This window comes from Orbicella franksi, chromosome 2 (genome assembly GCF_964199315.1).
Source record: "Orbicella franksi chromosome 2, jaOrbFran1.1, whole genome shotgun sequence".
Taxonomy (NCBI): domain Eukaryota; kingdom Metazoa; phylum Cnidaria; class Anthozoa; order Scleractinia; family Merulinidae; genus Orbicella; species Orbicella franksi.
In genome coordinates this window covers 4,783,156-4,804,083 of record NC_138146.1, presented here as the reverse complement: position 1 = coordinate 4,804,083, position 20,928 = coordinate 4,783,156, and the positions used below count along the sequence as shown (strand labels likewise).

General features: G+C 36.5%; 1 protein-coding gene and 1 pseudogene across 2 annotated transcripts in view; one reads left to right on the top strand and one right to left on the bottom strand.

Annotated features, from left to right (window-relative positions):
* The window catches only part of LOC145477880 (prominin-1-A-like), a 34,028-nt gene extending 26,630 nt beyond the window's left edge, over window positions 1-7,398 (top strand). Inside the window, exons 16-24 of the mRNA XM_081455743.1 lie at window positions 274-420; window positions 981-1,058; window positions 1,954-2,046; window positions 2,140-2,193; window positions 2,387-2,467; window positions 3,045-3,113; window positions 4,128-4,217; window positions 5,040-5,236; window positions 7,069-7,398. Coding sequence (XP_081311869.1) covers window positions 274-420; window positions 981-1,058; window positions 1,954-2,046; window positions 2,140-2,193; window positions 2,387-2,467; window positions 3,045-3,113; window positions 4,128-4,217; window positions 5,040-5,236; window positions 7,069-7,180 — 921 coding nt within the window. The 3' untranslated portion in view covers window positions 7,181-7,398. The remainder of the gene's footprint in view (window positions 1-273; window positions 421-980; window positions 1,059-1,953; window positions 2,047-2,139; window positions 2,194-2,386; window positions 2,468-3,044; window positions 3,114-4,127; window positions 4,218-5,039; window positions 5,237-7,068) is intronic.
* Window positions 7,399-7,971: 573 nt separating this feature from the next.
* On the bottom strand, window positions 7,972-20,509 carry LOC145477845 (uncharacterized; annotated as a pseudogene). The gene is made up of 4 exons (XR_014048156.1): window positions 20,048-20,509; window positions 17,432-18,029; window positions 12,881-13,191; window positions 7,972-9,355 (listed from the first exon to the last, which is right to left on the bottom strand). The product of XR_014048156.1 is annotated as an uncharacterized LOC145477845 (transcript).
* Window positions 20,510-20,928: the final 419 nt, after the last annotated feature.

Genomic DNA, 20,928 nt, shown 5'->3' with positions numbered 1-20,928 from the left:
CAAAAAAGCCCTAATAAATTCGAGAATACTCAAGGTCCCCTAGAATAACCGAACAGATAAAAATTTTTTAGCGCAACCTAAAATTAACACAAAAAGCTTTAAAAGTACTCCAGATAGCCTAAAACAGCGTTTAAAAGCATTTGAGAGAAAACGGTCGTTGGGTGCCCCTGGCTTTACGCCTCAAGAAGTTTCCATTGCTCAAGCCATCAAATAACATGTCGTTATTTATTGAATAGGTTTACCACCGTTATGTTTTACCCTTTTCCGTAACAGAAAATACCGCCAATGGATGAGATTCTGGCTGACATAAACGGCACCATAACAGACGTGGAACTTGTGTCAAATGACACCAGGAAAGCGATTAATGATACTTTTACTTCTGGTGTCCAGGAAATCGAGTTCTTCAAATATTCAATCGAGGTAAAAAGAGACCAGAATTTTAACATAGAACATTGAGAGATTCAATCTGCCCAGCTGTAGTTTTAGATAATTTGAAGAGTTTTGTATATACTTGATTTAAGATTATTAGATTTTTAGATTTTCATCGTAGTTTTTCTGGTTACAGTTTATAGATATCATAGTCTTTAGTACAAACGACCCCACAAACTTCTTAGCTTCAATTCTCATCGTTAAAATAAAGGCTATCTGTCGACAGATCCTCTATATAAGATCATCAAGAGTGCAAGAATAAAAGGTGGGATGGGGATGGGTGGGTGGGTGGGTGTGTGGGGAGGGCAAGGAAGTATTGAGATTGACATAATTGATAATTAAAGCTTACGCCATGGAAATGTAATGAGTGCCGATGGGCTGCAATCTCACTGAGGTATAAGACTTTTGCCTTGTGCACTTTCAATACCCTACAGAAAAAATTAAAAGTTTTCGAAAAGTCAGTCAGCAATGACTGTCCATTTTCAATTCAAACTCTCGCTCAGGCTTTTAAAATCATTTGACTACTATTTTAAATTGTTTTGTTTATACAGACGGGGCTACCCCTGACGAAGAACAACTTGTCGTTGACAACGTTTGCGAACGACGTGGGAACAGCGGCTGATAGTCAGGCAAGTAGCACTTTTGGCATATAAGCAAAGAAACAAAGAAACAAACGAACAAACAAACAAACAAAAAACAAACAAACAAACAAACGAACGAACAAAAAAGCAAACATACATACAGACAGGCATTCAGACGGGCAGTCAAACAAGGAAAAAAATAAGGAAAAAAGGTTAGAGCATGTAGCTGTTTTTAGACAAGACTGAGTCGAATCCGTGATTAGTTTAAATGTCTCGCGCCACCTCTATCAATCAGGAGCAAGAACAAACCAATCGCCGTCGCCTTAGTAACCCCCGTTTTCCCGCGTTTGTCGTCGGTTACGTGTCGTTGCTTCGAGTTCTCATTGGTTCCTTGTGTTGGTTAGAAAGTTGGTTGTAATAACTGCTTTAGTTTTGGTTAAGAAGCTCATTAGAAGCCGCTCTATACACAGTAAAAACAGACATTAATCTTAAACAAAAAAGTGTCTTGAACTGATATTCTCGAACCCAAAAATGGGAAAGAAATAAAGGCATCAAAACAGAAGAAAAAGTTTGTCGAATTACATTACAAACTAAACTTTGAACTCTTAAGTTTCCCCTTTCTCAAGTTCCTAAGTTTAAAACTCAACTCATGAATTTTAGTATTTAATGAATTTTAGTATTTTATCATCCATTGTAATTTAATATATTTTCCTTATATTGGTTTCGTTATCGTTTTTCTCATTTTTATTCTGTAAGAGCATTGAGATTTTTTAATGTAATGCGCTAGAAATAAATTATTATTATTATTATATTCGTTCCTGTCGAGTCTATAAAAAAGACTCTTTGCGAACTTGCGAGATATTTGCTCCGGATAACAGCCTCAGCCATCTTGACAAGGTTTTGTTGCAATATATTGAATAGCAATGTTTTTTGTCTCCTTTAGGTGTCTGCAGGAATTGAAGAGAAATTACGTTTGACTAAGGACGCTTTGAATAACTTACATGACGAAACAATTATAATATCACAGCCTCTAGTGGTAAGAAGACAGCTTAATACTTCTGTCTCGTAAAATGTCGTTGTTTCTTTTGTTAAATATTAGTTAATCGTTTTTTATTTTTGTTTCCTTCAGGGTGAACTGGCTGAGAAATCGCAGCTTTTGATGACGAAAAATATGAATGTATTGGTACGGAAGATATTGAAATTTTTGCCTCACTTGGTTCTTCATAAATAAGTGTTTGTTTTAACTATACAAAACAAATTACAGAAGAAGTTTACAATTTATACGTACACATTACTTACACATGACAGAAGTTACTAAATTTAGTGCAATTTCTCGTTCTGTAGTTATTTTTGTCTTTATTTTTCATCTGTTGAAGAACGAAGCTAACAAGATTGACCTTCTACGTGAAAGGCTGAAAATTATTTTGGAAGGCGATGGCTTAGTTTTGGCCAATGAGGTTTGTATACCGTATGCAATTTTCAAAGTGGTGATTTTCTTTTCTCTCCCCTTTTTCAAGCTTTTAAAAGTTTCAGGTAGCCATGGTTGTTGACTGAAAATTGTGTTTTGGTGTGCACCAAAAATATGAATCTTAAAACTGCTAGAGTTATTGGATCGGAAATGCTTTTTATCAGTTCCCATTCCCTTCCCTATTACCATACTATATCAATGACTAATTCATTATTAGTTCTGAGTATTAGCAACTGCTTTCATTTCTTGTACAATCAGCTTGGGTTTTGTTGTCGTTTGTGGTACATGCATAACTGGCGTATAAAACTCTTTTACAGATGTCTAAAGCCAGAATCGTAACCTGGACATTTGTTTGTAAAGATTACCTTGCCATTCTAAAATTTAGATTTATGCTTCCCATTGCACAAGATTATTCGTAACGTAATGCGGAACGCTGCTCGCCCGTGCGCTTGCTATAATCAAAAGGCAGTTTCAACCTTGTGTGAGTGAAGACGATCAAGAATCACTTATCATGAATGAAACCTTTAGCCTTCACAAAAAGAGCTATCGCTTTGATTTCACTACAGGCAGGAAAAAAGTCCTTGAGTCGTACACTTGGCTGGATGGATCAGTATTTAGAAGACGCTATAAATAAGGTAATGACTTAACTAATTAAGTCTGAATTACCTTGTGATGTGCTAACGAGGGAAAAAGGGCTCATATAGTACTCCCTGAAGAATTGGGTGGAGGTGCGCGGCTGGTTTCCCAAAACCCTTACCCTATTTATGATTTTCCCCACCTTAGTTATGACCTGATCAAAAATTCGATACCCTATTAAGGTGCAATTTTTTCATACTTTGCCACATCATGAAAATGATATTGCCTGACACTTTGAGTTGGTAAAAAGTCAAGGTTGTTCGGACGGTTTTTCAGTATTCTGTAATTTGTCATTCTTCTAAATATATTAGATTAGCTCTGACAGATTTTAACAAAACTAGGGTATTTAATAGGAATTGTATGTGCTTACAACTGAGCCAAATTTAAAAAAAAATTCACTGAAGGAAACGCAAGAAAATTCACTGTCAGTGTTGCTTTTCGTGCTCATGTTGACGTCATAAAAATCGAAAAACACTGACGTTTTCCTTTGAGCGCGCGCAGATTACTTGAGCTTTCGTCCTATGCGCACGTGCAATCGTAAAACTATAGGGAGACCTGACCCCTAAATCAAAATCCTGTTTCAGATAATTAGTTTACTAGTTAACACCGATGTTAAATAAAGGTATTGTGAAGGGCTTTTGTTGATGGCCTTATCGATAATGATGAAAACATAGCTTCTGCTAAAAAACATACCAATTCAAGACTACAGTACAAAAGCCATACCCTATTTAAAACCAAAAGGGTCAAAAACGACATCCTATTTCTGAACAAAACAGCTAAAAAATCATACCCTTTGGGATCACCTATACCTACATAGCTCATATAAGGGAATACTCCCCCCCCCGGGGGAAACGGAGGAGCAGAAAAAAATATTTGATAAATGGCCTATTTAGCCTACAGCACAATGGAGTGACATGATCTTATAATTTCAAAAACTGAACAGAGCTTCCTACTGAAAGCAGGACGACATCTGTGCTGAATCTGACGCCCTGTTTTTTTACTGGTATTTTTAGCTTCGAAATGACGTAGGAGATTGTCATCCAATCAGGAATGTCTATGACGTATTGATATCTGATATGTGTGGTATTGCTGTGAGCCTGGTGGTGAGTATAACATCCGTGCGAGTCATAACTGCAAAGAGTGATCTAGATCTAATTACTCCTTACAATCTCACTTCATCAGTAAGCAAACAGGTAAGGAGAATCCCTGGCTTGGGACGCCTAAAGTTGGACCTGAAAAATTCCACGCTAAAAATGTAGCCCTACAAAGATCCGTGTAATTTCTTGTTGCTGATTGTTAACTGGTGCAGAAATTCATTAGCCAGTTTCAACCGCTATAAGACACTACAAGGATCTCTGTAGGAGTTTCGCTATCAAAAAGAAATTTATCGGGTCCAGTCTGTAAAATGGGGGAAGCATCGAGCACGAGAAGTGAGAAGCTCTCTTCACTAAGGTTATAAGGGTAAACGAGATGCGCATTGATATGTCAACCAAGAGAAGACGAAGGGTGAGAGAGTTTATCCTTCACATGGACCTTATTGCAAAGTAATCCCTTTCAAGCTATTTTAAGATCACTCCTGGCTAAGAAATACTAGAAGGACTAGAAATAGCCAATCCTGTGACGTGCATTTCAATCACGTGGACAGCCTAAGCAGCTTTAGACGAATTTTCATCCTCCACGAAAAAATGGTAACTTTATCCGCGGGAGGACTGGATACCATACCTAAATATAGCTTGAGAGGATTAACTTAGAATAAGGCCTATATAGGAGATTAATTAACTCAGCCTTTCCCTTCATCCACTCCTGTGCCAACTGGATGACGATACTTTGCTGTTAAATAAGGAATTAAAGTGTTCTGGAGATGTTGTGGAGAGTTCTCTACTTACCAGCATTTATGACCTCACCATTGCGTCTTTTCTCCCCAGAATGCCTTGTGGCTGTGCCTCGGTGTCATAGCAATGTTCTCATTAATCACCGTCATCCTTTGCGTGCGTCTTGCAAAACATTTGCGGAGGGCGAAGACTGGGGAAGATATTTATTCTGAGGAAAGTACATCAAACTACGGGGTTCCCCTGAGGATGTTTGACAAATTCCCAAAGTTGAACAAGAAAAAGTTCTCATGGTATGTACGCTTCATTCACAAGAGCATATGTCTTTTCTGGTGGATTGGCAGTTGGCTCTTTATGGTGTGATTGTGCGATCGGAAAAATTCCGCGAAACTGTTTGATGATTTTCGGAAAATGTGATTGACATCTTCCAAATGGAAGAAGGTTTCAGAAAAAAGTAAATGTGCCAGACTAAATGATATTAATGTTGAGACAAGACATTCGCGTGATACTCCTTGGGCCTCTTTTGAATAAGGCACGCGTGATCATTAAACATATAGTATTCAGTATTAATGGGAGATCGATCACTTTTTTCTTAGTGACCCCTGAGAAACATCGCACACTCTTCAACGTGATATATAATTTTCTGGCTGTATGCAGGCTTTGTAGCATGCCTAGAACTGATTGCAATGTCGTTGGTGTGTAGTTTGCTGTTCAGAGTAACGAATGCTCGTGAATAGTGGGGTTAAGATGGTTTCTTGCTGTGCTGGTTATAAAATTAAAACGGATTAGTAAAGATCGGAGCTTTACGTTTAGAAACCTTTTATGTTCCTTTGAAATGAATACTTGATTGGTTATCAGTGCCGTTATAAGTGACGTCACAATAACGGGCTTAATGACGTCACCGGTTTTATGCGCGCGGGAGGAGGAAGCATTATAAAAATAACATACGAAATTAACGAACAGTTCGGCTCTTTGGGGATGTTTTGTTAGGTAAATCAGACTATAAATAAATAATTTAAGAGCAAAGAGGTGAATGAGAAAATAAATAAACTAAACAAACAAGAAAATATACAAATGATTTATTATAAAACACGATATGGCAAGTCAAGCCCGCAACTAATTGTAGAGACATAGTCGTGCTAAAATTTGTTCATTTTGTTTTGCTAATCCTAAATATAGACAATAACACAAGAATATAAATCAATGCGTCACTCATTTCAAAAGGTTCCCAAGCATTAGCCTTACGCATTAATTAAGTGGCTTTTCCTTCATCGTTAAAACATAAGGATATAAATCAATAAAATATAAAATACCATCTTTATATTTGTCTAAAATAAACAGGAGAAAACCTTCATCGCCCCCAGACTCTCCTCCAGAATCGACAAGTTGGAGTAAATATTGACGGTAAGTTTGAAAGGAAAATGCGCTGAGTGGTAAAGACTGACATGCTGCGGTAGAAATTCAAATATAAACAAATTTAACTTCCGTTAAGCTTGAATTAATACCTCTTTGACGTTTTGGTATATTTTGTTAACAATTATGAGGCGTTTTGGTTAATTTGAAGGCAGTTTTGTTAACGAAATATGGACTAATGCGTTGTTGCGAAGTTCCCTTCGTAAATAACATTCTGCACCTAGATAAAACCAAAATACAGGCGGCATGCTAGCATGCATAGGCTGTCCTTTCAATACTTTTATGCGTAATAAGCGCCCCTGGTGCCGTCACTTTGTTAAAATATTAGGTTTGTTTAATCTAGCTTAAAGCAGTACGTCACGTCATGATTTACGTCACGATTTGCGATTTGATTCTTGAAAAGATTAGCCTAAATTTTTGAAGTTCGTCGTTTGTAATCCCTGTCAATCTTCTCCATCCTTAACCATCTTTATTCCTGTATGGTTTATTATTTTTGTGGCGTTTTCCTATCTTAGTAAACTACTATTTTCAAGTTTCCTTCAATTTTAAGGTAATTTTGTACATGGCCCAAAATTAACTCAAAATATTGTGACTGAGGTCCTTTAAAAAGAGATCTTGGGCTCCCTTAATTTGTCACAAGAATGGGCCAATAGAACTGTACGTGATTTGCCAGTTGGTGTAATTTTCGTGGATGTTCTTGTTTACATGCTAGGTATGAACTCGAGATGGAAGAACCAGTATTACACCCGGAGACGCAAGTCATCCATCGTGTACCTTTAGCCATAACAAGAAATGCTGTAGTGCCCGTAGTCACCGATATATAACAATAATATTGCGCAGCGTTATGTTGAAAGAGAACAAAGATAGTGGTATATAGAAAGAAACCTCTTTCCTGGTCTTTATCCCTCGCGTTGTTTCGGGTTCCGAACATGAATTGTGCAGGTAGGGATGAGAAAGAAATGCACCTTTTCACCTTTCAACTAACGTCATCTTTTCAAACTTTTTAAATTTATAATACTTTTTTGGAAAAAAGAAATGCGATACAGAACAAACTTGATGTTTCATATCGAAAATAGGTGTTCTTAAAGGATGTTTCAACTTTTAAAATAGCTTAACTGTTAGAATTTCCCAGCACCAATGGAAGCTAAATATTTCTCAGAAAAGTTTAAACTTGACTATGGTAAAGTAGTTAGAATATTTTTGAATATAAAGAGAACAGCAAGAAACAATTATTATCTTCTTGAAAGACTCTGCAAGTTGCAGAGTAATAAGAGCAAGTCTGCGAGGTACCCTGGTATACATAGTTGTTGATTTATTAGCAACAGAGAAAATTCTAACTTGTATGATCATAATTTCAGTTAAGTTTAACGGCTTTCAAGTATTTTTGTCAAATGTCAATATAGAATGTTAGTTTTTTTTTTCACCCATGCTCAATCTCACAAATTTCACGAGCAATTACTTTAGTATCTCGATTTAAAATAGTTTTTTTTTTTCACTGAAGCATTTATAACATTTTGTATAGTATATACTTATTCATTAGGATTTCATGTATTTTATATTGCAAAACGTATTAATTATGAAGTTCGTATTATAAAAATTTCGGGAGTGGCAATCTTTCAAATGTTCCAGAAATATGTCTAACCTACTTTATCTTTAGGAAAAAAGTAGAGGGCGGGTATGTGGGCAAACAGTAACTTTGAAAAGACTTAAGCACTACCAAAAAGAACTGAGTCATTTTTCAAACTCAATATTATACTGAAAAGTAGTATATAATGAAATTGTGGTAAAGATATTGAGGAAGGATCGAGTTTAAAACCGATCCGTATCTTTTGTACTACAAGACGTGTTAAAATATTATATTTAATAATATTATTATTTTGATTTATCTTGTTTATGCTGATAAATTTTGAAAAGCACACCGATGCCCAGATCTCTCTACGGAACTCGCCTCCAGGAAATCAAGATAGTTTTATTGTCAAGTTTTAGTGAAAACTGCCACATTTTTCTGTTGACACATATCGTGTTGCATAAAGTGGGAATTGAAGTGACTAGGTATATATAACCCGGTTTTGTTAAACAAAAATACAAATTGTCTGATGCAAGAATTATTGAAGAATAGAATATCCCAGGGACCCCTGCTTCGTTTCTAAAGCGCCCTTGTATTTTGTCCCTGAAGAAAAACGGGCGGTGGCGGTTGGGGGAGGAAGAGAAGGCGAGGCTGGAGTGTGCAAGCGTCCCAGAGGTCTGAGCATATCACTCTCCAACAACAGTTACAGATGAGTAAGATGCAATGCTACGTGTGAAAGACCGGTGATCATTTTTATTGCCATTTGAACTGTTTAACAGCTTTATGGTAATGTATATTACTGAGAGATTCTGCAGGTCCTAAAATGAAGCAGCAAGAGAGTTTGAATCTCGGCGCTGGCTTCGACGAACCCTGGTCGTCCTTGCTCTGACGACAGAGACTGGGTCTTACTCGTCTCCAGTGTCCTTGAGCATTTGGAATCCTGCCAGTGACTTGTCTTCCATGGCGTTTCTGATTGACAGCAAGACACTGGACACGATGGCCAATCCAACAGTGAAGTACATGATACTCATGACAGTAAACATGACCACATGCCACGTGTAACCGTCCGCATCGCGATTGGGCGACGGGTGCAGCGGGACGAAATCTCCAAAGCCAATCGTCGTAAGTGTTATAAACCCGAAGTAAATCCCGTCCAAGTATCTCCAGCCCTCTAGGTAACACCCGAATAAGCCTATAATTAAAACCATCAACACGCTCAAGGCCAGTGTGATGACTGCAGTCTTGATCCCGATTCCTGAAGGTTTCTTTTGAAGGACCCGCTCGTGGCAGCATTTTAGTGCTCTACTGATCCAATCGTTGATGTGCTGCGCCAGAGTTGACAACATAAGCCAGGTCAGTGGTATTCCAACCAAGGCGTACAGGATACAGAATATACGGCCTTCGTCTGTGCAAGGGGTCACGTGACCGTACCCTAGTGATGGAGGAATAGGTCACGTTCGATATTACGATATATCAATATTCTTACAAGCTTCGAGGCTTTCAGGACAAACTTCCATATTTTATTTGGACGGGTGCTTTCTTTATGTCCAAGTCTCCTTTGGGAATTGAGAGACAAAGGAGATTCAACAAATTTGCAATTTTCTCCTGAAAGCCTCGGAGCCATGTCAGAATTTTGATATATCAACCGTGGCCTATTAATTATTATTGTTTCCTGTTTTCCATTTTTTACTGTGTGAATTTACCTTATTAGTGCAATTTTTACTCTTTTTACTAACTTTATATTGTGAAGCGCATTTGAACGTTACTTTATGAAATTTGAGCTATATAAATATATTGTATTATTATTATTATTTTATTATTAATAGCTACAATGATCAACGGGGAAAAGGCAGAGTAAGAAAAACCGTCTCCATGGCAAATTTAATTTTTCTCTTTTTGCCAGAACAGTAGTACTTAAAATTTTAAAATGTGACATAAAATGTGACTATGAGTCTCGTGAGATCTCATCAAGTTCAAGATGGCTGCCTGTGTTAGATCCGAGTGGTCGCCATCTTGGATTTCAATACCGAGATGCGTAAAGTAACCTTATAGTTTGCCAGAAAGCAAATTCTGTAAAATTCTCTGGTCAATATTAGATAAAGACTGGATTTCATGGCTATTGAACTTGTAAGAGTTTCTCCTACACATTTCTCTAACTATGTGGAGAATAGTCCCCCCTACATTGATAATGATTTTTTTCAATCTGCTGATCATTACGTTTGATGATTATGTTTACGTTTTTAATTTTTCCTCTTTTATTCGGGTTAGAAAGCTATGTAATATATCTTAAGTCGACTAAAGGAAGAAATGATATCTTATCTAAGGGAGGATGAAGATTAGGAGAGCTTATCTCCCATAGAAGCCTTATTTCTGAGATAATCTCGCTTAAGTTATTTTTAGATTACCCTGAAAGATTCCAGTGGACAGCTCAAGCGCCTTTACACGCATTTTCATCCTTCACAAAAACATCTCCGCAACGGCGTGGTAAGGTTATTCGCAGGAGGACTGGGTTCCATATCTAAAATAGAAAGGCTTTATGGGGGATGTACCTTCTTCATCATCTCTTACTTATCTACTTTCCAGAAAAGCGCCTTAACATTCAGTTCGCTGCGTGTACTTTCGGCTACGAGCCAACATGCAGTGAATAGCAGTGGTCAACGTTTAATAGAGAAACTTTTCCACCCAGCCAGAACATGCGAAAACAAGCCAAAACCTTGACGCACTTTTGAACAATTTCCAAGATTGTTTTGAATTTTGATTCCCACGCAAAGTGGCCTTTATGTAGTCATGAAAAATAATCTTAGCGGGGTTCTCCTTTGCCGAAAATCACCTGGAATGTTCTGAATATAAATAAAAAATTTATTTCCACTCACAATATGAAAAATAAACAGGATGAATCACGTGTGGCTCCACCTTTTTTTTTAGGAAAAAAAAGGTCCTTTATATGCTTAACATGGTTTTAACATTATTTTCCAGTATCGTCCTGTATTTGTTTGATTCTTAAAGAAAAATCGAAGGCAATTGTTGCTGTTGCCTTTTGTTTGTAACTCATTGTTTTTCGTTTAGTCAGTTTATGGAAATGAATCGACTCCTAGCCGATTAAGAAAATTGTGAATTGGCTGGCGCCGACGACACAAGAAAGCTTTTGTGAAAAATTTTGTTTATCTGATGAACTCGCTTTGATTGAAAAAATAACCGGGTTGTTGTCTTTTAAGCTACATTTAAAATGTCTATTTTTAATTTTTTTTTTGTCTTGTTCATCTGTGTCGCTGTGCGTTAGTTTAAAGTGATAGAATTGATCTTCTGTTTGAGATGACCGAAAAATGAAAGACACGTTGCCGAAAAACCTCAATAATTAGAAATCAATTAAAATGTAAAATTCTATCCAAAATCTTTTTTCAAATGTCATACAAATTTAAGTGATTTTAGCAAAATATACCAAAAAAAAAATCATTTCACCATGTCTGGAGACAGAAACATACACTATAAAATTTGTACTTTGGTAAATCTCAGGGACCGAATAAAATTAGCTGCCAATGTCAAAAAAATATGCTCTAAAAATGACCCACTTTTGTTGAGAGAGTTGGTAGATACGACCGGATGAAATAAAGACAGTAGTCTTGATGTAATTTTTGCTGAATTCGGTCGTCAGTTATGAAATATAAATGGACTTTGGGTAATATAATTGCAACTACTACAACGAGAAGTGTTTTCAATTGAACCAAATATTGGTGATCGAATGAAATGATGAACCTAGTTAGAACTAGAAAGGTAATAAAAATTGGTCTTATATCTAAATATACCAACTATATATCAAATTTCATATTGACCGGTCGATTCTGGAGATAAATGAACGAAAGTATTGGAACGTTTCGTCAGTGAAAACCATTTGTGAAACTCGGGCTTAGGGTACCAAATATAAGCAGGTGTATTGTTTCAACTGAAAGAAAACATGATATTGACAAAAAAAAATTCAATTTTATCATTTGTCAGATGGAAGATTCACTTTATATGCTAAATTCATCATTACATATGTCTATGGAAAATAGAAAAGTCGAGAACATTTGAAGCTGTTTTAGTTGGGTGGAATTTTGTGCTTTTCACAGCAATCAAGCCTCTTTATAACTGTAAATATAACATGAAAACACATTTATCTTTCTTCCAGAATGGGGACGAAAGCACAAAAATTGGAAATATAAATATTGTAACAGACGAGTTTTAAAATTCTAAAATGGTTTTGTAAACAGCCGAAATTTAATTGATAGTAGTTTTACTTTAGTGTCTCAGACAAGTCATTTTCCAGACTGGAATATGAGTCTATTTGGTGAATTGATGATCTATTTTCCCAAGTAATTAGAAAGAAAATAGAAAAAAAAATATGCACGTTTGCTCTTATCAACATTGCAACCTTCCCTGCATATTTTATGTTCATGTAAACGTGGCTCTTACGAAAAAAAAAAAGTCTTGGTACTTTACAATTTAATGTCTCCTGTCTCCAGATAATTAACATTTTTCGTGCAGAGATTTAAAAAAAATTACCTCTGTCTTTCGACTTTTACTAAATGAATTCAGGAACATACAGATGGAACCCTACTTAGAATATGCCACCAACGAAGCACCAAAATGGGTTTTCATCTCTGTTAGTAACCCATTACGTGCAAAACTGCCGAATAAATTGCTAGAACATACGTAAATAGAAAATTCATTTTTTCAAGCAGTCGACAGAAACGTAACTTCTTGCAACTGCAAAACGTAACCTTCTTACATAAAAGAATAATCCCTCACTGATTTTTCTGGCATTATTGAAGTGCTTGTTTTTAAAATGACAACTGTGTTGTTGTTAATCGATCTCTCACTTGTCAAAGATGTCTGTGATAGACCTTGAACGAGTGGAAAACTTTGTCAGGAAAAGTAAAAAGTACAATGGTTTACTGTCAAAGCTTAATAATGGACTTACCTATGGTAGTCACTACAGTCCCCGCGAAAAACAGAGAACCAAGAATAGTCCATCTTTTCACCCAGTGCTGGCTGAAACCATGATCCACAATCTCTTCGATTTTGTTGATGAAAACTTTCAGGTCGTCCTGCGAAATGTTGTATTTTTCCTGGAGATGGTTTCTCGCTTTGAGCATGGCTTCTCGTTCCTCTTCTTCATTGTGTGACTCTAATGCCTGAAAAACGACAGCTCCCAAAAAGACATAAACCATAAATACTCCAATTTGAATGACGAGATTTCTCGAACCCTCCGCGATCCACATAGTTCACCTTCTCGACTGATTAAAGCTCCCTTCGTTTAAACATAGTTTGAACGGATTATATTATATTCGCGTTTAAGCGTCGTTCAGGTCGTAAATCTTAGCTAAATAACATCTGTCTTTTCTTCGTTGAACACAAAACGTCCCTCTCTAATTTCCTGACGTTTCCTTAGTTTTATGAGGCCATTCTTTTATACGTGTTTTGAGGTAATTAAGCTGCCTGGTGGGGACGTCAAGGCCCTTGTATTCGATTGTATGCAGGAAATTTTCATGTACAATGAGCCAAACTTACGCCGTTATGTGACTTTGCGTAGGAGCGCCAAATTACCGGTCATCGGAACCGAAGGAGTTCATCCAATACGCATGCGCGTACTACCCACGCGTTTTTTTGACAATAACGTTCCTCCATTTTTTCTTGTATTGACCATTCATTTGCGGTTTTTCGCAATAAAAGCTGCAAGTCAGGTCGAAATATGACAGGGTTATTTTCAGTTCGAACTTAAAACAGGAATGAAATCTCTTGAGAACAAACAGAATGAGAAGTTAAAGAGTTTTCCGTAGCAGCTCTGGGAAAACAGTGGGAACTCGCAGTTGTTAGAGATAAAGCGGTGTTTACGATTTTCTAAAGCCATAAAACACCATTTTCAGCCTATTGCAAAAAGGAATTTTAAACAATGTCCTTAGGGTTTCCTTAAATTGATGTGCTGTATGCGGTTTTTTGTTCTGGGCAACCTCAACACATTAAACGTCTCAGTGATATTTTGGTGTCTAATGAAAAATTCCACGAGTTTAAAAGTTGTTTTGGATTTTCTATTCGTAATAAGAGTCGCAATTTCAATGTCATTCGAACCCGGTTTCTTAAGTATGAATTGTCACTCTGGGATGAGATAACTATCAGATATCACTTTCAGTCGTGGCTTTATCATGATAAATGTGGTTTAACTGACATTTTAAAAGCATTTTCCTAAAGTCGTTTCGTCGGTCCTTGAAAGTTTCTGGTTTCTTCGCTGAATTACTTGGAAACAGGAAATATTTCTCAGGTAAAATTCAATCTATTCATCTATTCACTAGGCAATTAACACGACACTTGTCAGTCTTTGTGCCTCTAATCTTTTTAAAAATACTGTCGCCAGAGTCAATCTCATATATTTGTATTTTCTTTCCGGGCTTTTGAGCCATTACATGGAAATGAGCATGATTTCCTTGTTTCTAAATTCTATTTTTGTTTCGATTCCAAGTTATCAACTTGAATAACGCGAAAGATTTCAGTTCGTTGTTCGAGGGCCAAAGAAGATTGAAAATATTGAATTATTTCTGCTGCCCACGAAAGTCCGTTAATTAGTAAATTCGGCGCAATTACTCTCTTCTACGTTTAGAAATGAAACTTATTTGCATTTCTAGAAACACCCACCATGTTTATTTTTAAACGGTTGCAAATGCAATATTTTTTATCAGCCGACTCGCGAAATTTATTTTTAACGTGGCACATAATAAAAATGTTGCGTAAACGGACATATATATGGACAGTTTTTACTTTTTCGACTTTTGTACGCTCGATATATTTGCAAAGTGACGCCAATATAATGAGATTGTTTTCAAACTGGTCACAATGCGGCATGTTTATTTATTTTATAATTTCATTTATTTATATATTTATTTGTTGTTTATTTATTGTTTAGCATCTTATAAACCGACGTATGCAGTATATTTATGAATAAGGGACAAACATTTTTTTAAAATCAATTTTTTTGTTGATGTATTATTCATACATTAATCTGTTATTAGTTTTTCCACTGAATTTTGAATTGGCGTGCACAGATTTTTTTTAAAGTGGTCATACACTCGAAGTCTTCATGAGATCTTTACCATGGAATAAACAACCCCTCTAAATGAAATAAAAATACTCTGAGTCACCTGCTACCATGGTTACAGGGATGGGGGAGGGGGTAAGGGGACGACCTACGTTCAGATATTGGGATGTGGCCTTAGATTTGAAAGGTTGATCTTGTTTAGGACGAAGAAACCTTAGAGTAGCTACCCCCACCCTCTATTCTGAGGTTCTGTTTAAGATTAAAGATTGGATGGGTGGAAGTGGAGGATATTGACAACCCTGCAACTACGATTATATCAGACCGTGTTAAGGACATACTCACTTGATATCCTGTTCGGGGCAAAAAGGCCAGGAGCATAGCCCGTGGGGCGACTCGTCCCCATATAAGGCGGGAGCGAGCCATCCTCTGAAGTTACTATCGACAAAAAGGTCAACTGTTTAGCTACACATTAACTGTTTGATTTGGGACTAAATAAGTACATATTAAATTAAACTAAAAGTTATCTTTTTAATTTGCAAGCGAACACACACAGTTTTAGTTTTCTGAGCTAATACACCAGGCTTGGTTACGAGGTGATTTTATATATTTATATATTCTCTATATGGGTGAAACATTGTCTTGTTTTGAGTGAGTGACTGAGTGAGTGAGTGAGTGAGCGAGCGAGCGCTATCTTCACCACTCCATGGAGACGATCAAACGCGATTTTTAATTATGCAGAGCTGCTAGTATAGCAGAAACGTCAGCACTGCTGGCTAAGCCAGTTTGTTTATCTCATCAATAATGTATGTGGTGTAGACTAATCTAGTTCCACAAAAAATGACGGATTTTATCTATAAAAACCTCTGTAAAATTGACTTGTCAACAGTGACATTTCGTTTTATTCCTTCTAATATGATGACACCTTTGATAACTTTGGCGGTATTCTTTCCTAACACCTTAATATCGTATTACTTTACTAAGTATAATTATATGCTTGTAAAAGTGGTTTTATGGGTAACCTTTAGCTCAAAACGACTTTCGCACGTAGAGAGATTTGCCAGTGAAGGTTAAATTTAAAACCCAGCCATAGCATACTACAAGCTTAGAAAATTTGCAATGACTCAATGTAAAATAAAGATGGCAGTATCCTTAATACTTTATTTTCCTTTCTGCTATAATAATGAAGGGATGTATCTTTCTAAATCAGAGAACAGGAAGCCAAATATCTCATTAGACATTCGTACGCTTAAAATACCAAGATGTCATTAAAGATATTGAATAGATGGAAATACATGAAAAGATTTTCAACTCGTGAGAGCTAAGTATATATAAATTGTATTTGTATTTCATGGAAAACTTGATTGAGAAAGCACTCCGACCTAAAGAGACCATTCATTCTTTCACAGATCAAGATTAATATACATGTAATCAACACCACTTTTATTATAAAAATAGTTATTTATCAATGTAGAAAGTTCATTATTGTCGCCAAGAGTGGAATTTAATTTTAATGGAAAGGCTCAGAAATCGACCTTCGCCTCTGCAACAAAGGTTAGCTGTCAAGACCAAACTATATTCACATGCAAGTTAACCGGAGGTTCAAGATACGTGTTAAAACTTCAACACACGTCTCGACAGATACCTTTTAGTGCAGTAGACCCGCGATTCAGAGGTCTGGGTCGAGCCCAACCAAACTTCAAAGTTCCTTTTAAAAAGCATTTCCAGCTCGCAGATAATCCAAGAAGAAACGCTGTTATATCTAATCTAGTAACCCATCTAGCGTTAAATTTTCTCATTTGCATTACAATATTATCCAAGATGTGTGCGAGGCAATTTCGAGAAATTAATTTTGTAGTTTCTATCCGAAATTGCCTCGCATCCACGTCGGATTACATTATAATGCAAATGAGAAGAACTAACCGATAAAAGGGTTGTTGAACGAACCTAGGTTAATTAAGTATGCATGCAAAATAAAGTAGAAATCTGTGAAACATAGTTTTCTCAAACTAGGACAAAGTAAAATTTTAACTATTTGAAAAAGAGTTCAAAATCCGTCTACAAAATTTTGTGTTATCTCGCATAGATAACAATAAAAAGTGTCATTAAAACTACCATTTAAAAATCTCCCCTTACGCACTCGGTCGTTCATTTTGGCTTTTTATTCATTTATTTTTATTACTCAAACAGTAAAAGTAATTACAGAGAGGCCAAAAACATCCTAAACAATTATCTTAGTAATGATGTCTAGGTTTTGCAAACTGGATTTTGGTCGACGGCTGTCCCTTTCATGTTCTTCTGGTTATTTTTCCTTGCGACTTCTCCTGGTTATCCGCTCCGGGGAATCTTCTTGCTTTATGCTTCCGGGGATTTGTCTCCTGCAAAATCTACCGCTTACTCAGTGGTATGTTCTTTTGCTATGATTCCTCGGCTTTACCCTCTTACTGAGACACTTTTTTATATTGTCGATATCATCTTGTGTTCCTGTTTATTTCTTCTTCTTCGTCGATTGTATCTTCTTCGTCATCACTCTCGCTGTTATACAGCGAGTGGAACCCAAAGATAGTTTTATCCTCCATTATTTTTCGTATTGATAACAACACACTTGTGTTGACAGCGAGTCCGAACGAAAACAACAAAAAGCAAAACAGCACAAACAAAGATATTGAAAAGGAAGACCGCTCCACATCTTTGGGATTGAAATTCGGATGCATTGGAACATAATCGCCAAATCCTATTGTAGTTAAACTTATAAAAGCAAAATACATCCCTTCAAAAAATGTCCAGTTTTCTGCAAACATTCCTACCAAAGCTATGACCATCATTACGAAAAACGCTAACAGTGTAGCAACCAGCAGACAAAACAGGTTATACAGCTTAGTTTCCGGTTTGCATTCCCTGTTTTGTAGCGATAATCCAATGTACTCCACGATTTTTCTTCCCAGTGACGTCAGCATTAGCCACGTGACCGGTATGCCAAATAAGGCGTAAACCATACAGAACAGGCGACCAGGTAAGGTTCTAGGGGCAAAGTGTCCATAACCTGTTGAGAGGGGACAATTAAAATTAGTCATATATAGCGAAAAAAAGGCTTCAAATTTATAGAATAATTTTGAGCACTTGCAAAATGGGGGAAGGCCTCTTAATTTGGTGAGTTACAAGAAGATATTCGGCGCCATTTTGAAAGGCAAATGCTAAACCGTCGCCGGGGAAACTTTCAAACGCTGGCAATATTGAACAACGGCAACGCTTTACAGTTTGTCAGGCTCGATCCCTGAGTTCTCAACCAACCATTTACGTCTTGTTACTCAATACATTTACAGCTGTTACATTTCGTACTTCGTCTGATAGGCCCCATCCTCACTACGCCTGGAGAAATTTGAAAACGGTAACTTTACTTCTACGGTTAGACCTACATTCCAATCCGTCACGGAAACTGAGCTTTTCGAAAACGCTCTTTAAGCCTGAGGAGTTTCGAAACGTCGGCTTCATTAGCGTTTTGGTTTGGGCGGAAAACATTATGAAAAAGGGGTTTTTCGAAAATGATGACATCAAGATAATCATGGAACTTCCCTGCTCGAATTTTCCTCAAAGACGTATCGCAAAATGACAGGTGATTGTTGCGTTTTCAAGTTTCTCCGGCGTAGTGTAGAAGGAAAACATTTGATGCGTTTCAGGACTGAAACCTCCGTTTTAAAATGTCTCCGGTGTATTGTGGACAGGATCTCAAAGTAAACACCTTTCATTCAGATTTGCCACCCAATCATAGCACGCGCTGTTGCTAAAATAAGACAAATGTTTTAGAGGCTAGGCGTGAATATCCTAACGTGTTGCGTCTAAACGAGACATGCACTATTAAACTTTATCGTTCAATTGGTCAACTCCATTGCTGAATTTACGGTAAATAATTTCTCTTAGAATCCAAAAATCCTTAACGATTTTAAAAGAAACTGAAAGGCAAGCTTATTTATGATAAATTATATTGTATTTTATGTAAATATATGGCTGGCTGGTCGAAATGTTTCTCAATTGAGGGTTGGATGTCTTTTGATTACAGAGGCAAGAGTTTAATTAAAAGTCAGGTGTACACACGACCTGTCATAAAATTACCATCGCAGAGTCGAAGTAAGCCTCGAGGAAACAGATTAACAATTCTTGAAGACAGAAAACAGTCACTACAGAGCACAACCGTTTAAGTAAAAATCATCAGAAAAAAAGTTATCAAGAAAAAGTCGATCTCTTGTCTCAGGAATGTCAAGTTTTTAAGAGGAAGCTTTGGATAATTAGCGCTGAATGTTTTAAAATAAATTTATATTTAGACAACGCACCTGCCATTCTACACGCAATCGGTTTTGTCACCATGCGAACGATAATTTATGTCTTTATTGTGTTTATTTACATTTCGTTGACTGTCGAACGGCTTTTACTACACCAAATGCCACGTGCTCGATTTATGTCTTGAATGAATTTGTAAAAACCATAAGCGAAGCAACATATTTTATTATACTTTTTCTAAAAAAGGCATTTGCTTGTTTAATTCTTAATCGAATTTCACTGCGTTTGTTGAGTTATATTCCCAAAGTTCTAAATCTTATAACTGTGTTCAAGATTTTATTCATGGTGAAAGAAATATTTATTCAAATATATACGTCGAAATAAATAATCATTTCATAAAAGGCAAACGATTAACAAAATATATCCTGCGTTTTCTTCGATTATTTAACGGAGCAAGAAGGTGAATATGTGGGCATTCCGTAAAACACAACATTGAACATAATTTGTCCCCTCAGAGAAACAATTGGCAAAGTTTTGTAACCGTTGGGTTTTACCGGCGTTTGGAGTTTTAGTATACCAAACGGCTAAATTGTTGTGGGTGGTCATCAAAAATGAATAAAAATGAAACCGAATATATTTTTGTCTTCATACCGAAAGAAATATGAGAGATTTTTCTTATTTATGTGTTCTATAAAGAACTTTGATTATATTCATTCGTTCGGGGAGAAGTACAAATTCTAAAATCAAAAAACAAAAAACAAAATTACAATGTTTTAAGCGACTCACCAATTGTCGTAATTACAGTTCCAGAGAAAAATAAGGATCCTGTGAAAGTCCACTTCTCCAGCCACCCACTCGTATATCCCCAACTTTCAGCCTCGGTTATGATTGCGACGAATTCGTTCATCACATCGTGGCTTATGTTATACTTAATCAACATGTGATCAACGGCCTGTTTTGCCCTCAGCATACCGAGTTGCTCATTGTGTGACTCGAGTTGTCTAAAAACCAACATCCCCACGGCAAGATAAAGTACAAAAAATGTTCCACGGACAAGCAAGCGTTTTGTTTCCTTTTTCATAATCAGTTTTTGGAGTTGGAAATTAAAGGCTCCTTGACAGTAAAAGAGCCGTGATCGCGGGAACCGGCTGGTGTAATGTTGTTGTCCGTTTGAATGGCGCGCAAATCTTTTGTTGCGATCTCACATCATAAATATCCAATCGTCAAAGGTTTCACAACCTCTTAAAATCATACTTGCTCGATGAATATTCATTAAGCAGATTTGTAATTAATACGGTCAAAGCGTCCGAACAAAACTAATCCTTTCCAAAGGGTTTTAAAAAATATCTTGCGTGAGCGCTTTGCACTATGATTAAGTTTGAAATTTAACTGCAACGTCACGAAACATTGCAATTTTTTTAACATCTATGAAACGTGAACGAAGTGTCTTAGAAAATCTTCTTTTGTTTGAATTCTTATTTCCTTTTTAGCAAAACTTAGAACAAAGGGTTATCAGTTAATTATGTAGATCGTCAAATGTATTTCTAAAGCCATTAAAAAGCACTTCATTATTGTTAAAATACGCCAATCGTTCATTTTTGTTTCGTAAAATAACATTAAATTTCCTCTAAAAGACTGTAAATGATATTCATTATTCCAAAAAGCTT